Below are 21,864 nucleotides of genomic sequence, written 5' to 3' on the forward strand. Positions count from 1 at the left end.
TACTATATCTCTCGTTTGTTATAGCTTATAAAACTCATGTATAGAAAATGATACCATCAACCTTGCTTATGTTATGTCAACAAATAAATGATTATAGCTATGCTTAGCTTTCCATAAGGTCATTTATTAGTTAGGCCAATATTAAGAACAATATCACTTTACGTGGTCATTATTTTCGTAAAACTAAGCTATAAAAGAAACAATCATTAGTTCCTGTTGCTTAAAATGTGTCACTACACAAAGGATTATGTGCATAGGCTTCAAGGATCGATTCAAAAAATGTGACAATCACCAATAATAAAGTATCTATCCTCAAGCTCTCATGGTCTAGGAAGGTGGTGTAAAATGCAAGTAATAACATCAAGGAAGGTGAACTTGCTTATGTTTCAATTGCCATTTATGGAGATCATCCTACAAAAATTGCCTTTTAATAGCTCAGCTCCCTTGAAAAGACTATTTGCTCTCTCTTTTAAATCCAAAAGTGGTTGCTTTACCACGATACTGCCCATGAGCACTTGTGCACTCTTGGTAAGTGCCAAACAACGCCCCATATGAGGTCTTGAGCTGCCCTCGCAAGATGCCCCCGGGGCTTGAACTCGAAACCAGAGTTTTTTTCCACTTGGTTAAATGCTTGCCTCGCAAGGTTGCTATCCTTGGTGCACAATGCATGACCTTATATATCTAACACTCCCACAAACGTTATAACAGTTTTATAAGTACTCCCTCATCCTCCTCACCTTTTTGGATGTTCCTGTCCTCTTTTATGCCCTTCCCCCTTCCCGTCCCCTCCCCAATCTTAAGTCTCTCCCTCCCAGCGAGAATAATTAATGCCCCTCCTCCCTTTATTCCCTCCTTTATTGGCACACCAAGACTAATTAATGTGCTTTTTCTCGCCCTATCATATTGGGGTCACGTGCTAATCGTCAACCTTTAAAAAGGGAGGGCAAAAAGTCTCTCTTTCTGTGTTCAAACTTCAGAGAGTCCCTGCCCTTCCTTGCCATCATGGCCAACAGCTCTATAACCCGCTTTCAGCTTCCAAAGGAGAGCGAGCTTAGGGTTGAAGTTGTTTGGGATTCTAGCCTTCGTCTCAGAGTTGTCAGCGGTACTGCAGAAATTTTCGGCACCGAGCTGGCTCCTCAATGTTGGCTAACCTTTCCGGCCTCCCACAAATTTGCAGTAACTTCCTGCTTTTGAGACCGACGTGATGGTTGCTTCTAAGAAATTCTAGGTCATGGAAGAATTGCCAATCCCAACAAATACACGGCTCAACTTCGCTGTTTGCTTTTCGTCTTTTGCTGTCTGTACTCTATCGCTTCACCTAATTTTGAGCTGGCTGCTGGCGCAAGAAGTTCGATTAGATGCCCATAAGCGTCTTGACGTTTTTCTTCCTGGATGGTTTAGGTGTTTACATGGAATGGAGCAATAGTTGAGATAGATGGAACTGCCGAAGTGGCTTATGTTGCAGATGAGGTAATCGCATTGTCCCTATGGTTATTTTACCATGTGTTCCAAGAAACTAAAGTTGTAGAATGAAATGTTGGTTTTCGTCATACGTGGATTGAAGGCAATACTTCTGATTGTTGGAAGAATTCATACAAAAACATGATATTGGCTTTATGGTATGGATAAATTCCTAAGGCTTTCGAGTCCCAAAAAGCTAAGCCTTCACTTAGCTCTATGAAACCAAGGAGAAAGATAAACCTTGGATCGAAAAAAATCCTCTTCCTCTCTCACGTGTGCTATAGGATTCAAGGACAGGGTTTTGGGCATGTTCATGGATTTATATTTGTTTAAGATACTATGTATCATTGCAAGGCTCATTCATTTGTAGGAATCTTATCAAATTTTCTCCTCTCTCTCTTGCTCGTCATACCTGGATGGGCACCCTAGGTGAGAACTTTACGTTTTTTTTCCCGGTATGATTATTTTGGCAAATTTACCCTATTGGTTTTCCTTTGTTTAAGTTGTTCTTGGACATAGGACCTGTAATCTTGCTTGTTTAACTCGTAGGAGTGGTTTATAGGGGATGCTGCTTCCCAATCCAAAATATCGATCGATCCTTCTCTAATTTTCTCTCTTTCTTTCACTCTATTTCTCACACAGATTTCTCACTTTTCTTCCTCTCAAACCTCACAAACACACACTGAAATTAGCTCCCAGGACTCCCGGACGACTTGGATCAATTCACAGCAGAGTCTGGGCCTCCTGGAGCAATTCGCAGCAAGGTCTTGGCTTCTGGATCAATTTGGAGCACCGGGGAGGTAATCGCAGCAGGTAGGCTTGCCCTCTGATGGCTGGAACACAAATCGCAGCAAGCTCTCTCTCTCTTTGGACACTCACACACGCAAGGGGTAAAGGATTCAGGTGCTAGAATAAATCACACAACAGCCTGGGAGAGTGTGGGAGAGCAGTAGAAGGAATTCGCAGCAAGGGAAGAATACTGTGGGAGAGAGAAAAAGACAATATACAGCACTAGGGGCCAGAAAGAAGGGCTGCCTCCCCTCGAAGGTCTTTATTGCAATAGAAAAATAGCTTTGTACAATTGGCTCTGGGAAGAGCATAAAGCTGCGTACAACTCTTGAATGAATCTAGGAGCTCTGAGGGTCTTGTTTCATAGACTTGGCCTAGCGAAAAGCTAGACTTGCTTTTCTAAAGCTACTATTTACAAAAGCTAAGCTTTCCTGCTTTTGCCCACCTTGGGGCAGCTTTTATAGCCTTTTTAGAACCCTATGGGCCCTCATTAATGCTTTTTGGCCTTGTGGAACCTGCTTTTTGGCACTTGCTCCATTATCTATGATCTTTTTAGCACTCTTCCAAGTCCTACACAAACACCAACACTTAAACCCTTCAAAGGTTAGTGAAATGCATGCATTCCTAGTTCTTGGATTAATCCTAGTCCCTTGTGGGCGTCCCTAGAGTTTTTAAAAAGCAAAAGTAAAAACGATAAAACGTATTCTAGCTAACCAAAGTCAACATTCTTTGACCAGAGTCAATTCTAATAAAGATTATTCTTTATTTCTTGGGAGAAGCACAAAATGGTGACATCTCCTCAACTTCAAATAAGTCAACTGAAAAGCTTCACTGTAAAACGTGAGGGTATTCAGAAAAGAACTCCTCATCTACCCACTTAGCATCAAATGCCGGATAGTTCTTAAACTTGACAAGGTATCTGCAGATGACCTTGCTGCTGGGTCCTTTGTCTTTCACCTCAAGTGGCTCTTCTTGAGCTGGTTGTGTTGGCTCTGGTCCTTGATACTTTTTGAGAACACTCGCATGAAAATTGTGAATCTTCCATGTCTCGGATAACTATAGTCGATATGCGATCTCATTTATGGACTCACTAACTCGAAAGAGCCCATAATATTTAGGAGACAGCTTTGAGTATACTTTTTCTTTTCCTTTTTTTGAGACGTGGTTTTTCAAACGTAAGTAACATTGGAGATTCATCCCTCTCCTGTGCTTATCTACAGCCTTCTGTTGCTTTTGTTGAGATCTTACAATTGTTGTTTGAACCTGGGAAAAGGCAGTGTCCAAGTCTCAAACATACTGATCAGCTGCAAATATCTCATCTTTTGTTCTGAGGATAGGTGGCAAAATCACCTCTCCATAGATGACTTTGAATGGGGCTTTTCCTGTGGAGCTATGAATGTTATTATTCTGTGTAAATTCCACAAGAGGAAGATACTTTTTCCATTCGGCTTTCTGCTGGGACACATAACACTTTAGAAGATCTAATATGATAGAGTTGACATTTTGACATGCTCGTGTTGTTCGTTTGTCTGAGGATGAAATGAAGATGAGAAATTCAACTTTGTACCCATGTAATCAAACAATGCTCGCCAGAACAAATTGGTCATCGTGCGGTCTCGATCACTAAAAATCGACTTAGGCATGGTGTTTGAAGATCTGTGCTAAAAACAGCGTGGCCATATGGTCTCCCTTAATGGTTTTTCTTACCAAAATGAAGTGGGCTTGCTTACTGAAAAACCAAGTACGTAGGAATGGCTGATTTTATCATAGTTACTAGGGAACGACATTCTGGCATTCGGAATGCTTGGAATGCCATTCTAGAAAGAGGAGACTTAGGGGACGTCCGGAAGTGTCTTGAACGTCCCTTGGGCCTATGGTACTAGGAAATGCCGTTTCGGCGTTCTTGGGACGCGTTCCAACCCTAAACCCGACGTTCTAGGTCTGGACCCGGTAGAAAACAATGACGTGCCGCACCGCTCCATTTCCAAGCCTTTGCTACTCCAGCCTCCCTCCATCTACTCCAGCCTTCAGAGTCCCTCTATCTATTATCTCCATCTTCTCCCCTTCTACTCTCTCAGCCCCTTCTCTCCACTTCCTTCTACTCTCTCAACCCCCTTCTCTCCATCGCTTCTCTCCACTCTCTCCCCCTTCTCTCGAGTCTTCTCAGCCCACTCTCTCCCCCTTCTCTCGAGTCTTCTCAGCCCACTCTCTCCCCCTTCTAAGTAAGTTCTCTTAGGCTTCATCCCACTCTATCAGCACCCCTCTTCTCTCAACTCTCTCCCTCTTTTGTCAGCCCACTCTCTCCCCCTTCTCTCAGCCCCCCCTTCTCTCAATGACTCCTCATGGCCTCGACCAAGACCACAAATCTCCGTGGTGGAAGGAGGTGAGACCTAAACCTCTCTATAACAAGTCAATAGGAGGAGCATGCAAGTGGCATTGCCTCTATTGTAATGCTGAAAATTCTTGAGACGCGGAATCATTTACTAAAAGTAAAGAACATAGGCATTACTTGTTGCGATGCAAATATTCCAGCTGCAGTTGCCGCACGTTTTCAGGCACTTGTAGATAGATTGGACGCTGAGGCAACACGGCAAAAGGTTCTTGATTCTTGTGGTCGACTATCGGCAGCCCCACGTGTAGCAGCTTCTCCTTGTGCTTCTATTTCTAGCTCCTTTGGGAGTAGAGCTTCACGTGCACATACGAGGACTCCCACTTCATCAGCCCTTGGCCCAAGAGTCTTGCAAGCTAGCCTTGTGGCCTCATGGCATTCTGGGAGGAGGGCACATGTAAATGCTGTAGTGGGCCGATGCTTTTACCTTTAACAAGGCTTGCAATCTTTACTTGAGATTGCAGCCTTTGGACCTAGTTACACTTCTCCCTCATTTGAGGCCATGTGGACCATAGTTTTAGCAGCAGAGAAGGCCCCTTAGAGTAGGCTTTGGCTCCCATCAAATACATATGGCTGAAATGTGGTGTCGCATTGATGGGAGATGGATGGAGTGACACTAGGAGCTGCCCGATTCAGGGCATCACTGCATATTCTAGAGGGGCTAGATTTTTCATGAAAGCTATTGATAATTCAGAGGAGGGAAAGTCAAGTGAGAGACTGGCTAGCATTTGGATGGAGTCTATTGATTATGTAGGGGCAGATCAGGTTATTTAGTTTGTTTCTGATGGTGCGGCAGTAGGGAGGATTCTTGAAGAGAAGTACCCTTATGCTACCTTTACTCCTTGCATGGCACATGGGCTGAATAATCTCTTCAAGGATATTGGTAAGTTGGATTGGGTGGATCCTACCATTGACTCTCTATCACTACATTTTGGCCATTTTTTTTTGAAGAAAATTACTTCATTAAGTATGAATGAAAACCGCGAGAGCAAGCTCAAGTGCGGGAGTACATCATGCAATGCATGAGAAAAAAACAGCTCAAAATGAGCTAATAAAAAACCAAGGCGGAGGCTGAAAATGCCACCTCAACCTTGGAGAGACTCAGAGAAGAAAGGAGATCCTCTCCAAACTCTGAAAAAAGTAACTCTCCTGGCAGTAGCTGCTTTGGAGGATCCTTGCATGCTCGCCCATATGGCCATCAGAGTGTGTACTGTGTCAGACCAAATACTGGCCATAACCTGAGAAGGGTGAACTTGAATACCCTCCATCGCAAGTTCAAGATTTCCTCTGTTCGTTGGTGGGAGGACTATGGGGAAGATACTCCATTGTTGCAGTGTTTGGCCATTTGTATACTCAACTAGGGAGCTAGCTCTTCGCCCGTTGAGCGGTTGTGGAGCAATTTTGGAAACATTGCATCCATAAGAGGAACATGCGTTGGGTTCAGAAGGCAAATGATCTTGTATCTGTTAATGCAAACTTGCATTTGCTTAACAGGTCCTCGATCAAAAGATCAAGGCAATGTGACGCACATGGTGTCCACACAATCTTTGGGAACCAGTTTCAACATCTCACCCATAGCCACACAATTGTTGCCATTATTTGTCACCGCTTGCACCACATTCTCCGCACCTATCTCCAATATGGCTACACACATGTGGTTCGAAATGTACAATCCGGTAATCATTGTACTTCTGGCATAGGCATCTAGGGCTTTGAAAAACATGGTCCCAGACACCAAAATGTTGTACACACTCCTCTTGTGTACATCCGACCATTGCATAAGAGTGTGCACCCATAATTTACCCAAGCCTCTTTCAATGGTTGCATTTGTGCTCATTTCCACACGTGTCCTTATAAAGAAAATACTTGGAAACAAATAAAACAATACTGAAGACAATTAATGGCTGAAGAAGATATATATATCACAAACGGAACTCAGTACAAGTGAAGATATGAGAGAAGCTCTGGAGGAAGCAAACGTCAGTCCTGACAACTGTAGTGGACTTCTGCACTAGCTCCACAAGTTGGAACTGAACCAAATCTGAGCAGGGGTTGCTGTAGATTTGGAATAGAAAGAACATAATCTGGAGCGGAAGTTGGAGGTAGATCTGGAGTAGAAGTTGAGGGCAGATCTGGAGCAGAAGTTGGGACAGATCTGAAGCTAAAAGAAGGCAGATCTGGAGCAGAAATTGGAGCAGATCTGATGCAGAAAGGAGGGCAGAACTGAAGCAGAAAGGAAGGCAGATCTGGGGCAGAAAAGAGGGCAGATCTGGAGCAGAAAGGAGGGCAGCAGAGGAGGCAGCCAGGAGGCAGAAGTGGCTCAGGGTGTGCAGGTACCTCTGGAGCTGGAAGAGAGGAGATTGTGGAATACCTAGCCCCCCCCCCCCTTTAAATAGGAAGGGGCTTTAAGTCGGTCAACCAACAGGTTGACCGACCTGGTCAGATTTGACCGACCAGGTCAATCTGGTCGGCCAGATCTGGTCAGTCCAGAAAAAAACTTTTTTAATAATTTTTTTTATTTTGTTTGACCTCTGAACCGAGGCTTTTGACAGATCTTTGGTTGTGGATTTTGCCTCCGATCCGGGGTTTCTTTGACAGGGTTCGGCCAGTGGTGTTTGTACCTGTTTATCCTGTCCTCGAGAATTGGAGATTGCCTGGCTTAACACCCCCTCTCAATGTCCAATGTAGACAGGAGAAGCAAAGAGGTGTTCCATGAGTGATCTATCATCTTCATCAGCCCCTTTTTTTTTTTTTTTTTGGAATAAAGGGTTTTCATTTAGATGGAGATGCCTACAAAGTAGGTTTTCATCTTCACTAAATGCCCAGATGATGGTACAAAAAAGAAAGACTTGAAGGAGTGCCCTCACAGGGGATTTGTTCACTTCCTTAAGTACACAAAGAGAAAAAAAAAAACTGCTAAGAAGAAGGAGGAGGTAAACCAATCCCCAACCGTGGGCAGAGATGCTCAAGAGTAGGGCGATTAACCGGCTTGGTAAGAATATCAGCATGATTATCGGCAGCTGGAACATAGATCAACCGAATAGTACCTAATTCCACTTGCTCGCGAGTAAAATGAAAGTGAACACCGACATGTTTGGTGCGGTTGGAAAAAATGGGATTGCCTGCGAGAGCAATGGCACTTTTGTTGTCGACGTAGAGGATCGTGGGTTCAGTACAAGGAAAGTGTAGCTCTGTCAAAAACTGTTGGAGATATATGGCCTCTGTGGTACAATCATACAAGGCCCGGTATTCAGCCTCAGTAGAAGAACCAGCAACAGTTTCTTGTTTACGGCTAGACCAAGAAACAGGTGCCGAGCCAAACGAGAAAATATAGCCGCCATGAGAACGACGATTGTCCGGGTCACCAGCCCAGTCGGAATCAGTGTATCCCTGTAGGGTTAGTCCTGGTCTGAAATGTAAACCATAAGAGTAAGTACCACGAATGAACCGCAAGATACGAATACATGCATGCCAATGAGTGAGCTTGGGTTCATTAAAATACTGACTGAGAATAGAGACGGAGTAAGCAAGATCAGGACGAGTGTGAAGGAGCCAGAGGAGTTTGCCAACAACTTGGCGATAGAGATGTTCATCAAAGGGAGGAGACTCCAAGTCTTTTGAGAGCTTTACGGTGGGATCTAAGGGAGTGGCAGCCAGCTTAGGCTCATGAGGAATGATTTGATCAAGGAGTTGAAGAGCATATTTCTGTTGAGAAACAAAAATACCACCAGAATGTTGTACAACTTCCATGCCTAAGAAATAGGAGAGCCGTCAGTCATTTCAAAAGTGATGCTAAGTTGAGTTTTAATGTATTGAAGTGTAGTGGGAGTGGAGCCTAAAAGCAAAAGATCATCGACATAGAGTAAAATAAAGCAGACCCCCTCTGACGAATGATGGATATATAAATTTGGATCAAAGGGAGTAGAATGAAAACCATTAGTTTTGAGGAAGGTGTCTATCCGGTGGAACCATGATCGAGGTGCTTGTTTAAGCCCATAAAGAGTTTTGCGGAGACGGAAAACCTTATTTTCATGGCCAGGAGGAGAAAAACCTGGTGGGGGAGTCACATAGACTTCTTCATCAAGGTAGCCATTGAGAAAGGCACTCTTGACATCCATTTGATAGATAGTCCAGTGGTGATGAGCAGCTAGGGCGAGAAGAAGACGAAAGGAAGTTAACCGAGCAGTAGGGGCAAAGGTTTCCTCATAATCGATACCATGTTTTTGGCGGAATCCTTGCTCTACTAAGCGGGCTTTGTATTTGTCCAGTGTGCCATCGGCTTTGAGTTTTGTTCGGAAGATCCACTTGGTTCCGATGACCTTTTTGTGAGTGGGTCGATTGACCAAGATCCAGGTCTGATTGCGATCAATACTTTCAAGCTCCTGTTCCATAGCATGATGCCACGCAGGATTTTTAACTGCTTCCTGCCAAGTGGCAGGTTCAGAATGTATGATATAGGCCGTGGTAAAAAAAGAGGTAGTGGCAGTAGAGGAAGTTATTCGAGTAGAGCGGCGAGGACCAGAAGGAGGAAGTTCGACAGGAATAATCCCGGAATCCTTCATAGTTTGGCGATACCAGCGTGGCAGCGGGTCGTGAGGAGAAGCAATGGGTGGGGAGAGAGATGTTTCGGGAGGAGAGGAAGGAATTTCGGGTGGAGAATTGTCGGAGGGAACTGGAGTAGATACGTCATCAGGAGAGAATAGAGGAATTTTTTAGCACTGCTCTTTCATCGAAGACCACATCTCGGCGAACCAAAACTTTGTTTGTACGAGGATCAAATAATCGATAAGCTTTGGCTTCTGCCGAGTAGCCAACTAGAAGAAAAAGTTCAGCACGAGGTTCGAGTTTACCGCGAGTATCATTGGGAGTATGAGTGTACGCGCGGCAGCCAAAGATGCGAAGATGAGAAATAGAAGGACTATAGCCATAGAAGGCCTCAAAAGGCGTCATGTTCAGGATGGGTTGAGTAGGACAGCGATTAAGGATATAGACAGAAGTATTGACGGCTTCGGGCCAGAGACGTTCAGGCAACTCGGCTGTAAAAAGCATGGAACGGGCCATGTTCATGACAGTACGTTGTCTCCGTTCGACACGAGCATTTTGGGAAGGCGAATTTGGAGATGTAAGATGGCGTTGGATACCATGCTCTTGAAGGAATTGAGTGAATTCATGGGAAATGAATTCACCACCATTATCACTACGAGCAATCCCAATAGACTTTCCCATTTGGTTCATAACCAAGCGAGCCCAAGTAGCAAAGAAAGAAAAAGTGTCGGATTTCTCTTTCATGAAAAACACCCATTGATAGCGAGAGTAATCATCCACAATTAAGAAGAAATAATGTGAACCATTGAGGGAAGGAACAGGAGATTTGCCACTAATATCGAGGTGAATTAGACGCAAAATCTCACTGGCTTGAGAAGTGGAATGAGAAGGAAAAGGAGTTCGGCTTTGTTTACCTAATTGACAGGGATGACAAATATCTTTAGCTCGCGATAATTTAGGTAGGCCATCAACTAGATGATCCCGAGACATTTCATATAAAGAGTCATAAGACAAATGTCCCAGACGATAATGCCATAATCGTTCTGTGTCAGTTGGATCTTTTAGGGTAGCATTACCATAAAGCCGATGAAACTCAGAACCGCAATGGGAGGGAGTCGCAAGAAATTGAGTTATAAAGTGCAGACCATTAGGTTGAGCATCACCTCGAGCTAGAAGGAGTCCCGAGGACTCATCTATGATGTCAACATGCATCTTTGTAAATAGCACTGTGCGACCAAGGAGGCAAAGTTGATGAACAGAAAGAAGATTGACCCCTAATTGGGGGACATAAAACACTTGATCCAATTGAGCAAGATTGGGACCTTTGTCAGTATCAAAAGTTATTGAACCAACACCATGAATAGTAGCAACAGAGTTATTGCCACAACGGACTCCCCCTGTCGCCGGTTGGCGAGAAATGAAGAGATCAGGATGAGGGGTCATATGATGAGTGGCTCCACTATCCACGATCCAAGAAGATTTAGAGCCACATGGAAGAGTATGAAAAGCTAACCCAGATAAGGGAGAGGAGGAGTCAAGCTCGGTGATATGGATCAAGGCTTGAGAAGTGAAGTCTAGAGAATCTCCGGTGGACCAGTCAGACAGACCTTCAGGAGTTATAAAGGGAGGAGATGGAGTGAAGTGATTAGTGACATGGCCCTGGGGTCTCCAGAGACCAGTGTTTGAAGGAGGAGGAGGAGGACCACCCCTAGGACGCCAACGAGGTGGCTGAGGAGTCGTGGTAGGGGGCTGTGGAGTCCAACGGGGTGGTTGAGGAGTCGTGGTAGGGAGCTGAGGAGTCCAACGGGGTGGTTGAGGAGTCGTGGTGGGAGGCTGAGGAAGAAGGCCTTTGGCTTTGGAGCGACATTCATCGTCAATATGCCCAACTCTCTGGCAATGCTGACAAAACCTATTCTTTTTGGGAAGAGAGTGCCAGGCGGGTTTACTACTAGAGGGGTTAGGAGTAGGAGAGGGCTTTCCGGAGCTAGGTTGATCTTTTGAAATCCCGGAGAGAAGAGCCCCCTTTGAAGCAGGAATGCTATGTTTTTGGTGGACCTGAGAGTAAAGACGAGCATAACGCAAAAGTTGACATTCAAACTCATAAAAAGTAGGAAGAGAAGGTTGAGAAATAATTTGTTGCATAAAACTGAAATACTTGGGCGGAAGTTTATTTAAAAAGAAAGTAACTTGGTCATCCTCGGATTTGGGAGGACCAGTTGTGGCAAATTCAGCAACTAACCGCCGGTAATCTGCTAGTTGGACCTTGAGATCATCGTCAGCAAGAATCTGGAATTGTTGGAGATCATGGTCAAGATTGATGCGACGAGTACGATCTCGAGTTGCATAGCGGTCAGTGAGATGTGCCCATTGCTCAGAGGCAAGATCAAAATGCTGTAATTGAGAGTGAAATTCAGGTAAAAGACCTTGCATAATTTCAACAATGGCAGTGGCATTACGATGTCGCCACGAACGAACTACCTGAGGAGGATAAACATGAGGATCAGGAGGCGATTCGGTACCTTGAACGAGTTCCCATAGGTCTTGAGAATCAAGCACATGGCGCATAAGATTTGACCATGTGGTATAATTAGACCCATTAAAACGAGTCATATCAGTGAAAGCATGTTTGGCTGTTGCAGAGACAGGGTGAGGGGAAGAAAGAGAATGATAGGGAGAAGCAACCGGTGGAGGCAGAAGAGAATTTGGAATAGAAGCAGAGTGAGAAGAAGAGAGAGGTGGCATCACCGGAGGAATAAAAGAATTTGGAAAAGGTCCTGAGGGGGAGGGATGAATATGAGAGGCGGGATAAGACATGAGAGGTGAAAAAGAGGCAGCGGGAGAGATAGAGGGAAATAAACTATAGGAATCCAGTGGCATGGGAGAAGGAGGAGGATGAGAAGCCACTGGAGGAAAGATGGCAGCGGAAGAGATGAGAGGGATGGGAGGGAGGGAAGAATGTGAACCGAAAGCAAACTCATTGTCAGACGCATTTCTCCTTTCTCGTCTGCGAGTGTTCACATGCATGTATGGATCTGTGTCCTCGTGATTACTTGTTCCTATGCCTTGCATAACAGATGGAGTTGCACTAAGGGAATAGGGCAACATACCTTGCACTGATTCTTGTGGAATAGGCACTGTCGAATAATCCAATGTTCTCATGCCGGCTTGTCCTCTTTTGTCAGGGGATACTTGTTCTTCGTTGGCACCGAACTTGAGATGTTGCTCAGCTTCTTCTGAGTTGAATAGAGGTCCTTGTTGACGTATTGGAGAGAACCGTGGAGAGGTAGAGGCACGAGGTGTGCGGGTACCTGCTTCAAGTTCCTTCCATTTCTAGAATTCAGCAAATTCTTTAAAGAGTTTGGAGAGGTATTCATCACCTTCAATCCTAGCAGACTCTCTCTCGACATATGTCGAAGGTGGTGGTTGAATAGAGGTTGATTCAGGCTGAGATCGCTTCGGGGAAGAGGGAGAAGACATCTTCAGGTGATGATTTATCTTCCAAGCTTTCCAGATCAAGGCTCAGGTGTCGATTGGCACACCTGGCTCTGATACTATATAAAGAAAATACTTGGAGACAAATAAAACAATACTGAAGACAATTAATGGCTGAAGAAGATATATATATCACAAAAGGAACTCAGTACAAGTGAAGATATGAGAGAAGCTCTGGAGGAAGCAAACGTCAGTCCTGACAACTGTAGTGGACTTCTGCACTAGCTCCACAAGTTGGAGGAAGCAAACGTCAGTCCTGACAACTGTAGTGGACTTCTGCACTAGCTCCACAAGTTGGAACTGAACCAAATCTGAGACAGCAAACTGATGCAGGGGTTGCTGTAGATTTGGAATAGAAAGATTAAACACTATATGAGATACTGGGGAACTATTCCTATTCTTTCTTAGATGACGGTCTCTCTTTTATAGTACAACATGGTAGGATCTTGCTCTAATAATGAGAATGCTTCACTTGCTCAGCTTCAATTCTGTATATCCTCCTGTTTCTCTGTTTTTCCCTATTATCTCTTCTACAAGACTAACAAAGATATGTCCCACCTGGAGGGTGCACCTTTATGGGGATCATGGTTAGGTATGTTTGGCCAACGTTCATTTCCACTATATTTTGGTAAATTTCTACGTGGCCTAAAGCACAGTTGATGTAGAGAGGAATGTATAGTCCACATAGGACTTATTTTAGTGCTCTTTTGATGTATCAAACATTTATAAGAGCACTGTAAACCATTTTAAGAGCAATTTGTCACTAAGTTTGAAAATAAATAGTTCTTTGTTGTAAGCAACAGTATACTTTTGCTGGGTCTATTGATTTTGGTTACCAGATGCAGAGATCAGATTTGTGTGCACTCATGGATCTTGTCTTGTTCAAGCTTTTAGGTCTGTGGCTATAAATTTGCTCTTTGGTTTCTTTTGAAGAGACTGACTTTCGTAAGACAGGCATGCTTTGTGGGGTTGATGGGATTGGGAATTGCAGACACCGATGTTGAGCTATGTCAATGTGCATGCAATATTGGAGCATAGACGTGCTCGTGCCCAAGATGCAACTGCTTCATCTGTCTCAGCTGCTTCATTGGTTACACCTCTTGCAAGGAGGCCTGAAGATTTAACCAAGTCACAGGTATTGCTGGTACCCAACATGGAGTTATGATACATTGCCATCTATTTTGCAAATGCTATGTACAGACATGGATTAAGATTTTTATTCTAGGTTGCGTTTAGTTGTTTTCTCTCAATTTCAATTTTATGGAATATTCTCTCTATATATATATTTGTAGTTTCACATAAGAGAAGTTACTTGACCTGTTAATTAATTGTATGGATGTTTTCATTTTTTGTAGCCTTTACATAAAAGCAGTTACTTGAGCTCTAGTTAATTGGAAATTTTATTGGAGCAGGGACCACGAGTGATTGTGGTGGGTCCTAGTGATTCGGGAAAGAGCAGCCTTACAAGAATGCTTTTAGGATGGGCGACCAGGCAAGGTTGGAAGCCAACCTTTGTAGATCTGGACATTGGTCAAGGTTCTGTCACTATTCCAGGTACTCTAGCAGCTACTCCCATTGAAATGCCGATCGACCCTATTGAAGGCATTCCTTTGGAAGCTCCCATTGTTTACTTCTACGGACACTCCTCCCCAAGGTAATATGTTTCTCCAAATCAGGATTTATTATTTGTGATTATATATAGCTTGTTGAAAATGCCTCTCATTAAAATCTCTTGATGGATATGTGCAGCATGAATACTGAGCTATACAAAGGCTTAGTGAAAGAACTTGCTCGCACTTTAGAGATACAGTTTGCAGGAAACCCTGAGGCACGTGCAGCGGGCATGGTGATCAATACTATGGGATGGGTCGAAGGTGTGGGCTATGAAGTAAGGGCTACTCAAATTATCCCTCTTTAAACTCATGTATACACATTTTTCGACTTGTTGCATCCACGATTTGAATGCATCTATGGTTTTCTTACCTTCCTACCACTCAAATCGTAGAGCAACATCTTAATAAGTTAAAAATTCTTTATACAATGGCCTTTGTGTGTGCATTATGGATGGCACACTATCAAGCCTGTAAATATCTATTCCATACAAAGGCTTAGTGAAAGAACTCGCTCGCACTTTAGAGATACAGAGTACGCTTCCAAGTAAGACTGTGTGTCCCATATCAGGCAGCCCCAGCTGCATACATATGTCAGTAGGGAAACATAGGCTTGGAGGGGCTCTAGCATAGTCTGGCATTCTTGGCAGGGCTACTCTCAAGAATGACCCGAATCAGCCTAAGCTCACACTTATACAAGCACATGGTGTCTTAGGTGTCTCAATTCTAAGACTGTCCTAAATGTACCAAGGGCTGTCATGAACAAAATAGAAAATACAAAGCATTTATGATGCTGCATTGGCCCTCCAATGGCGGAGGGTGCTCATGTGTATGAGACACATGTACTATTGCTATGGACTCCTCTACATGCTCGGGAACGTTCAGAATTGAGAGGGAATTAAGAGAATGCAAGGGAAGGGAGCATGAATGTGAGACATGAAAGGGTACCACCGTTTCAATAGTGGCCCCTGGGATCCACGGCCCACGTACCCCATTTCACTACCCTTAGCGTATGACTCATGAATGCCTTCATTTCAAATGCACCATGCATCCTACCCATTCCTACCCCCTAGGACCCATATGTGTGAGTGCTCATCTTTATATAAATATCAACTACAGTCAAATACATAATCCATCATGGCTTTTGGCCATTAAGCCTACATAATCTACCTTCTATTGTAATATATTTCATCTGTTAGTCTAATACAATCTAGGCCATAAATTTGTCGCGACAAGGGTAGCTATAAGTCCCCCAATCCAAGATTAGGATACATGATCCATAATCCTAGGTCAGCATGACCTCCTTAATGCTAGCCACGTTATATCTGAATGTGGACATATTATTATTAACCCCCCCCCCCTCCCCCCGCCCCCCTGTTGTAACTTGTTTATCGGAGTCTTAGTGTGAGTCCTAGTGTGCTAGAGTGAGTGTCCCTCATTGTGTGGATGTGAAGTGTCCTTAGGCGTGGATAGGATAAGTATGACGTGTGTCACTATCTCGCACGCGTGTGGCGTTTATGTGGTATCCCATGGGTCAAAAAATAAATGAAGCTTGCACTTAAATATGCTCAGCCCCTTCGCAAGCATGTTTGGATGCACTGGGGGACTTCTGTAGGAATGCAGATCCCTTTCCCTGCGTGTCCCTGCTTTTTCCTGCACTGCTGTGAGCATTTGCCTGAATGAAGCTTCTCATCAGCCATCATTCCTGCTCCAAAACCTGCACGTGCACCTTGAGCTGTGGCTACTACTCGCTCGTGATCTCCAGATTCTGCGTGCGCCTTATGTGCTTTTCCCTAAAAAGTCGAGCTTTCTCCAAAATCTTATGCTTTCCCAAAAGTCGGTGCTTTTCTCCATAGAGTGGGGCACCTTTAATGCTTTTAGCCGAAGTGGGCCCTTCATTAATTGGCGGATCAGTTGTCTTGTGCTTTATCCCTTTAAAAAGTGGGGGAATTTAGCACGCTCCAAAGTCCTCCACCTTGCACAACACTTTAACGTGCATATCCGTTACATTTAACCAATGCAACACGAAGGAAAATAAAACATTTTCTAGTTACTAAGCACATTGCCCTCATCATACTCCGGCTCTCTAGCCACAGGGGTGTCCTCAGCAACGGATGTGGTTGATGTGGTCCAGAGCCGCGCCTCATAGGTTCGGGGAGCCGATGGCACGGATGTCCTAATACGGGCTGTGGATGCTTTGCCACCACGAGTGCTACTAACTTGAATGGTTACCCTTCTCCTAATGCGAGTGCGTGCCACTCGTCGATCTATCTCCTCCAGCTTCAAGTAGAGGTCCCTGAAAATCTGGTTCTGCTCTGGATCGCGTTCTCTGGTGACACTTCTAAGCTTATTCGCCGATAGCTTGCACTCATTCACATTTAGTTGAAAATTTGAGGTGTGGATTGTTGTTAGAACGTAAGACCTACAACTAACAAGTGTCAATTGACCAGGTTCATTGTGTACAACTTACAAGTATGGAGAGCAAAAATAAGTTTACAATATAGGAAGTTGAAAAGTCTACCTGTCTGCCATAGGCATGTGCGCAACATACGTAAGTTAGAGCAACAATAAATAATCTGCTCCCAGTGTTTCGTGCTAAGCTTGTTGCGTATCTTTGTGTGACACGTAGTCGATGAGCAATCCTAATGTACATCAAACATTAATGTTAAGTAAATGAGTGACGAGAGCGAGTGTTCTTTGAATCGCCTAGCATTGGGATTGTCATGACATCGATACAAGATACAACATCTCGTTGACTAGATTGCATTTAACTCTACATCAATTGTTTTGGTGTGCTGTGAGAGTTGCAAAAATAGGCATTTTTACAAGGTTTAACGGGGAAATGGAGGTCAAATTTGAATTGGCATTGCAAAAACCTTGATCCCATCATTCCCTAGTGCCTTACACAACCATGGGCTAGCTATGACCCACTAATCCACTGTAAACCAAAAATGTCTGGTGTGACGTGAAATTGCATGAAAGATGCATTTTCATATGGATTGTAGTGTCAAATGGACTCCCATGGGGATTTAACCAAACAATGGAGATTTTATGGCTCTTGCAAGTTGAGTGGGAGACTAATTGACTTGGATGCATGAATTTCTGTGTCGTCTTGACCTAAGAGCAAGCATGGTGACTTTGGATTTGGAAGTTTGGGCTGCTCACAAGCCATTGATGGGGTCTAAGTGAGAGGAATAGGCCCATCTCCTTTCGTACCTGGTGCTTGGAGATGGCTAACTGAGATGGAAGCTCTAATATCGATTGCATTAGAGGAGGAGGAAAAGTTTCCGATGCTCTTTAATCCCTAATTTGGATATTTGAATGCTAACCTTGAGACAGAAATGGGCAAGTGCTAGGAAATTAGTAGAATAACGAACTTGTATTTTCAAATGCGAAAGGAAGACACACTGCTTGTCTAAGAGCTTGTCTTCCAACCTCTCGAAAGGTAATTTGAATGGCTTGTTTTGGATTTGTGTGATAATTCTTCTATTTTAGAGAGGCTGAATTGAACGGCTCTCATCTTCACAAGCATTTGTAGCTTGCATAAATCAAATTTGGGTTCAAATACCCCCACTGCCTTCCCTAAGAGCACGGAGTTTTCCTAATTATGACAAAGTAATCACCAAGAAGTGTGCATGCTCGGGTATGTAAAATAGTACGCGGTTAATAACATCCAACACATTCGTCTTTCTGGCTGAGCTTTGCTAATCAAATACAATAATAATTGATGATAACACATGGGGGGTTGCTAGGACATAGTCTTATGCCATGGAACATTATGTGGATAAAGTAAGAGCAAGCCATAGGCTTGACCATTTAGTTGAGTGGGATAGAGCTTGATACCAGCCTTGAGAGGGGTCAGGTGTGGGGGGGGGGGGAAGGGGCTGGTGGTGGGGCGTTAGGCCTCCCAAGTTGTAGGCGGATCTGGGAGGGCAGTAGCCCCACAGCTTGGGGGTCCGGTGGCGAACGGAGGCCTCCGTCCCAATAGTAAGACTTGTAAAAGATCTATAGTAACGGCTCGATAGTAGCGCACTATATAATAGTCGCTCCTCTTGTCTTGGGATAATCCGATCTTTAGTGCTTACAGTCCTCCATCTCTCTCTTGAGAGCCCACGGGTGGACGGCAGTAGCCATCACTTGTATCAATAGCTTTGGTGTATCTCTCCAGTTTTGTATTGTGTATTTGCGTTTTGGTGTATTCTTCTGCTGCGTCCTATTTTCTTTCAAAAGATCCATGGAAGGATTGAAATTAGCGTTTAGAAAGATTCAGACTTGCAAGTGAACATGGTCTGTATATAATTGTAGCTGCCAAACTCAGAAGTAAAATTCTCATCGATATGTTATTGTTGGTCAATTAATGAGCTTAAACATTGTCTTTTTTTTCTGCAAAGATTAGTGTATTGATCTTATAATAAAAATAATTGTTTGTAATGATTGAATGCATGATCTTTGATGACTGTGTGCGAGTACTGTTAGACTATCAGGCCTGTTTATGGAATTGTTGTAGGACGATTTGTGCTGTGTCATTTATCTAGTTGTTTCAACCTGCCTCAAGTGGGTTCCATTTGGAAGATATAAATTAAGCCTATTTAATTGTGAATCTGACGTTTTTTAATTTCAGTTGCTGTTGCAAGCGATTGAGGCCTTCAATGTGGATATAATTTTAGTTCTTGGTCAGGTAACCCCAACACTGTTACAATACAGTAATGATTGAGATGATGATGTGGAATATGAATGTCTTGAATAGAGGGACTTGAATCTCGATTATGAGTTTGTATCATAATTAAACGTGTGTCAAATTGACAAGTTTGGATTTGTATATGGACAAGCTTCAAACATGGTTATTGTCATATACGGTTTATTATCTATAATGAAGCGCTGAAACAATCTACAGCTTTCCTTGAATGGTGATATATGGTCATGTCCCATTCTACTTTTTTATATTCTGAACAAGCCCATCGACAAACTGCTCATCCATGTGTATAACTTTGGTTTTTGAGGAGATGTTATATTAAGTAGCATGAATTTTTACTGAGAGTGGTCATTATAGGGAGTGTAGGATAAAGGAAATGGGAAATTTTAAACATATGATTGATACCTTTTGAATAGATTATCTAGGTGCTGTCCTGTCGTTAGAATTGCTGCATTGTTGGATTCAATTTTCAGCCTTCTTTTTGAGTTGCTTGTTATGAGGCCTGCAAACTTCTGTAAACTTTCACAAATTTGGGTGCATCTCCAGAGAGCTTTAGAAGTGACAGGCTAGAGGGAGTGACAGGCAGCTCCAAGGTTGCACCAGGCAGCAGGAGGAGGTGCAGGATTTAGGTAGACAGCAGGCAAGGGGAGATGGAAATGGAGGCTGCTAGATTGTGGCTGCTAGTTTGTGGTGAGGGGAAGCGGTTAGGGAAACTTAGATCACAGAGAAGAGAGCCGAGCACATGGGGGTGTGAGATGCTGATGGACGGACTTTAGATAGGGTTTTAGTATCATACAATTTTGTCTTTGAGGACTTTGTAAGCATTGAAGCATGAGAACAAAGATTAGGTAAATGAGACATCAAAATTCAAGATATTTAATTGAGATTTGAGATGAGGATGAAAAATTTCCCGCTACTCACTAACGTAGCTTAGTCTCTTGTTTCTGGAAAAGATTAGTAAATGTCAAAAGGGAAGAAAGTAAATCTTGGAACCTCTTGTAGTGATGCAATTGTGCAACTGTCCTAGTTAAAATTTGGAACACTGGCCATTGAAATAATTTTAATCATATGCGGAAGAGAAGTCTATCTATGCTGATGTCAGTTTTGGAATGCCTGGTCACAGGAGAAGCTTTACAGCATGTTGCGAGACAAATATAAAGCCATCCCCAGTATTGATGTTGTGAAGCTTCATAAATCAGGTGGTGTGGTTGCACGGAGCTCAAAGTTTAGACAGCAGACAAGGAATTCAAGGACCAAGGTGAGCTCGTTAAATTTCATGTGCTGGTTGTGAGATCCTTCAGGACCATTCTGTAAATGTTTAGTTGTTCTTTGTGACAGGAGTACTTCTATGGTTTGTCCAATGATCTGTCACCACATGCAGCTTCTGCCAACTTCATGGAATTGCAAGTTTTTCGTATTGGTGGAGGACCTCAAGCCCCAAGGTCAGCGCTTCCCATTGGTGCAGAGCCAACAGCAGATCCTAGACGTGTGGTGCCTGTGACAATTAGTCACGATCTTGTTCATTCGGTGCTTGCAGTCTCTTATGCGAAAGAGCCAGAGCAGTTACTTTCCAGGTGTGTGATCTTGTACCATGTGCTGCTAATCTACCAGTAGTATGGTTCTATACATTACCTTTACAGAGACTTTCTCGTTCAAAAATTTGAAAGCTTTTAAAATGTTTATGTGTTTGCAGTAATGTAGCAGGTTTTATATATGTCACCGATGTTGATATCCCAAGGTATCAGAATCTTTGCCCAGCTAAGTTCAGAGGATTTGTGAAATTTTTTGATAGTTTGGTTTTGTTTTACTACATACTCTATTTTTCATTTTTCATTCTCCTTGTTAATATCAGGTTGTATTTCTTCTTATTCAGGAAAACGCTATCTTATGTTGCACCTTGCCCTGGCCCACTCCCAAATCATCTCCTTTTAGCAGGCTCCTTGCCATGGGTTGAGTGAGTTAGTTTCAATGTCGGCCACTGACATCGAAGATCAATGTCAGCTCTGGTGAATTGAAAGAAAGGTGGCTGTGCAATTGATGTTTTGCAATGTTCAGGACTAGTCACATTCGATGAGTGGTGCATACATTGGCCTAATCCTTCAAGTTCTTAAAGGATTTGAATTGAAAGTTTTGCCACCAAATTTGAGAATGATTTGTTCACATTGGAAGGTAGCTATAACTTGAGTTGAGCATGTCTTAGTAGGGGCCTCATAAATATTTCCCTTCTTTGCTCCTAAGGTGATGGGCCAGGAACCTTGGCCATTGAAACATAGAAATCAACCAAGAAAAATTCTAGGAGTTTCCCAATGTTCTAGGCTTGGACCAAGCATTGAAATTTCACCTGTGCATTATGGATCCTGAAAAGCATCATCCTATATGCATAGGTTCCCCATTGGTTACAAAGGCGGTCCTTGATTTGAACCTGACTTGGTTGTACCCACTGTAACTGTTTATGAAAGAGTAAAGGGCATTCTAGTTGTGATGTCCAATACCCTATCTAGGAATAGGTGCGTGTGGTAGCATTTAGGCTTCCATATTCCACACAAACCAATAGCTTGCTTGTCTCTTTTGGGCACAATGATAACTCCACTCACCCAGTCGGAATAATCCAATAGAAAATTAAGCTTGCTTGCTCCGTTTTGTTAGTGTTGTCCTGCACAACCTTCCCATTGTTAGGGTTCATTTGGTATGGCCCCTTGGTCACTAGGTTTGAGTTTGTGTACAAGTCAATGTAATGCTCAATTATCTTGGCTAGAACTCATTTTAGGTCTTTGTAGGACCATGCAAAGACATTTATATATTTACGGAAGAACTCAGCTAGCACCTAAAGAAGGTACTCATCCTTCCCAAATTCTTGAGGCTATCTTTAGATGCTTAGGTTGCTG

General features: G+C 43.3%; 1 protein-coding gene across 4 annotated transcripts; it reads left to right on the top strand.

Moving 5' to 3' along the window:
• Nucleotides 1-940: 940 nt before the first annotated feature.
• LOC147902831 (protein CLP1 homolog) lies at nucleotides 941-21,109 on the top strand. Of its 4 annotated transcripts, none has more exons than XM_087373284.1 (10): nucleotides 941-1,176; nucleotides 1,402-1,470; nucleotides 13,668-13,811; nucleotides 14,089-14,330; nucleotides 14,426-14,564; nucleotides 18,908-18,964; nucleotides 20,103-20,237; nucleotides 20,318-20,553; nucleotides 20,673-20,717; nucleotides 20,853-21,109. In XM_087373284.1, exons 1-10 carry the CDS (start codon nucleotides 1,003-1,005, stop codon nucleotides 20,935-20,937), a joined length of 1,326 nt encoding a protein of 441 aa, XP_087229410.1. In that variant the 5' UTR covers nucleotides 941-1,002; the 3' UTR covers nucleotides 20,938-21,109. The 4 variants fall into 4 exon arrangements, with proteins under 4 accessions (XP_087229410.1, XP_087229411.1, XP_087229412.1 ...); XM_087373285.1 differs by having other exon boundaries at nucleotides 1,040-1,228; nucleotides 13,631-13,811; XM_087373286.1 differs by having other exon boundaries at nucleotides 1,040-1,228.
• Nucleotides 21,110-21,864: the final 755 nt, after the last annotated feature.

The sequence above is a fragment of the Dipteris shenzhenensis genome, chromosome 4 (genome assembly GCF_047967505.1).
Source record: "Dipteris shenzhenensis isolate YYH24624 ecotype China chromosome 4, Dip_SZ_1.0, whole genome shotgun sequence".
NCBI lineage: Eukaryota > Viridiplantae > Streptophyta > Polypodiopsida > Gleicheniales > Dipteridaceae > Dipteris > Dipteris shenzhenensis.

Coding starts and splice junctions, on each gene's coding strand:
- LOC147902831 (XM_087373284.1), top strand. CDS start 1,003: ATGGCCAACAGCTCTATAACCCGCTTTCAGCTTCCAAAGGAGAGCGAG. Junction 14,331..14,425: donor TACGGACACTCCTCCCCAAG/GTAATATGTTTC, acceptor GGATATGTGCAG/CATGAATACTGAGCTATACA. Junction 20,718..20,852: donor ACCGATGTTGATATCCCAAG/GTATCAGAATCT, acceptor CTTCTTATTCAG/GAAAACGCTATCTTATGTTG.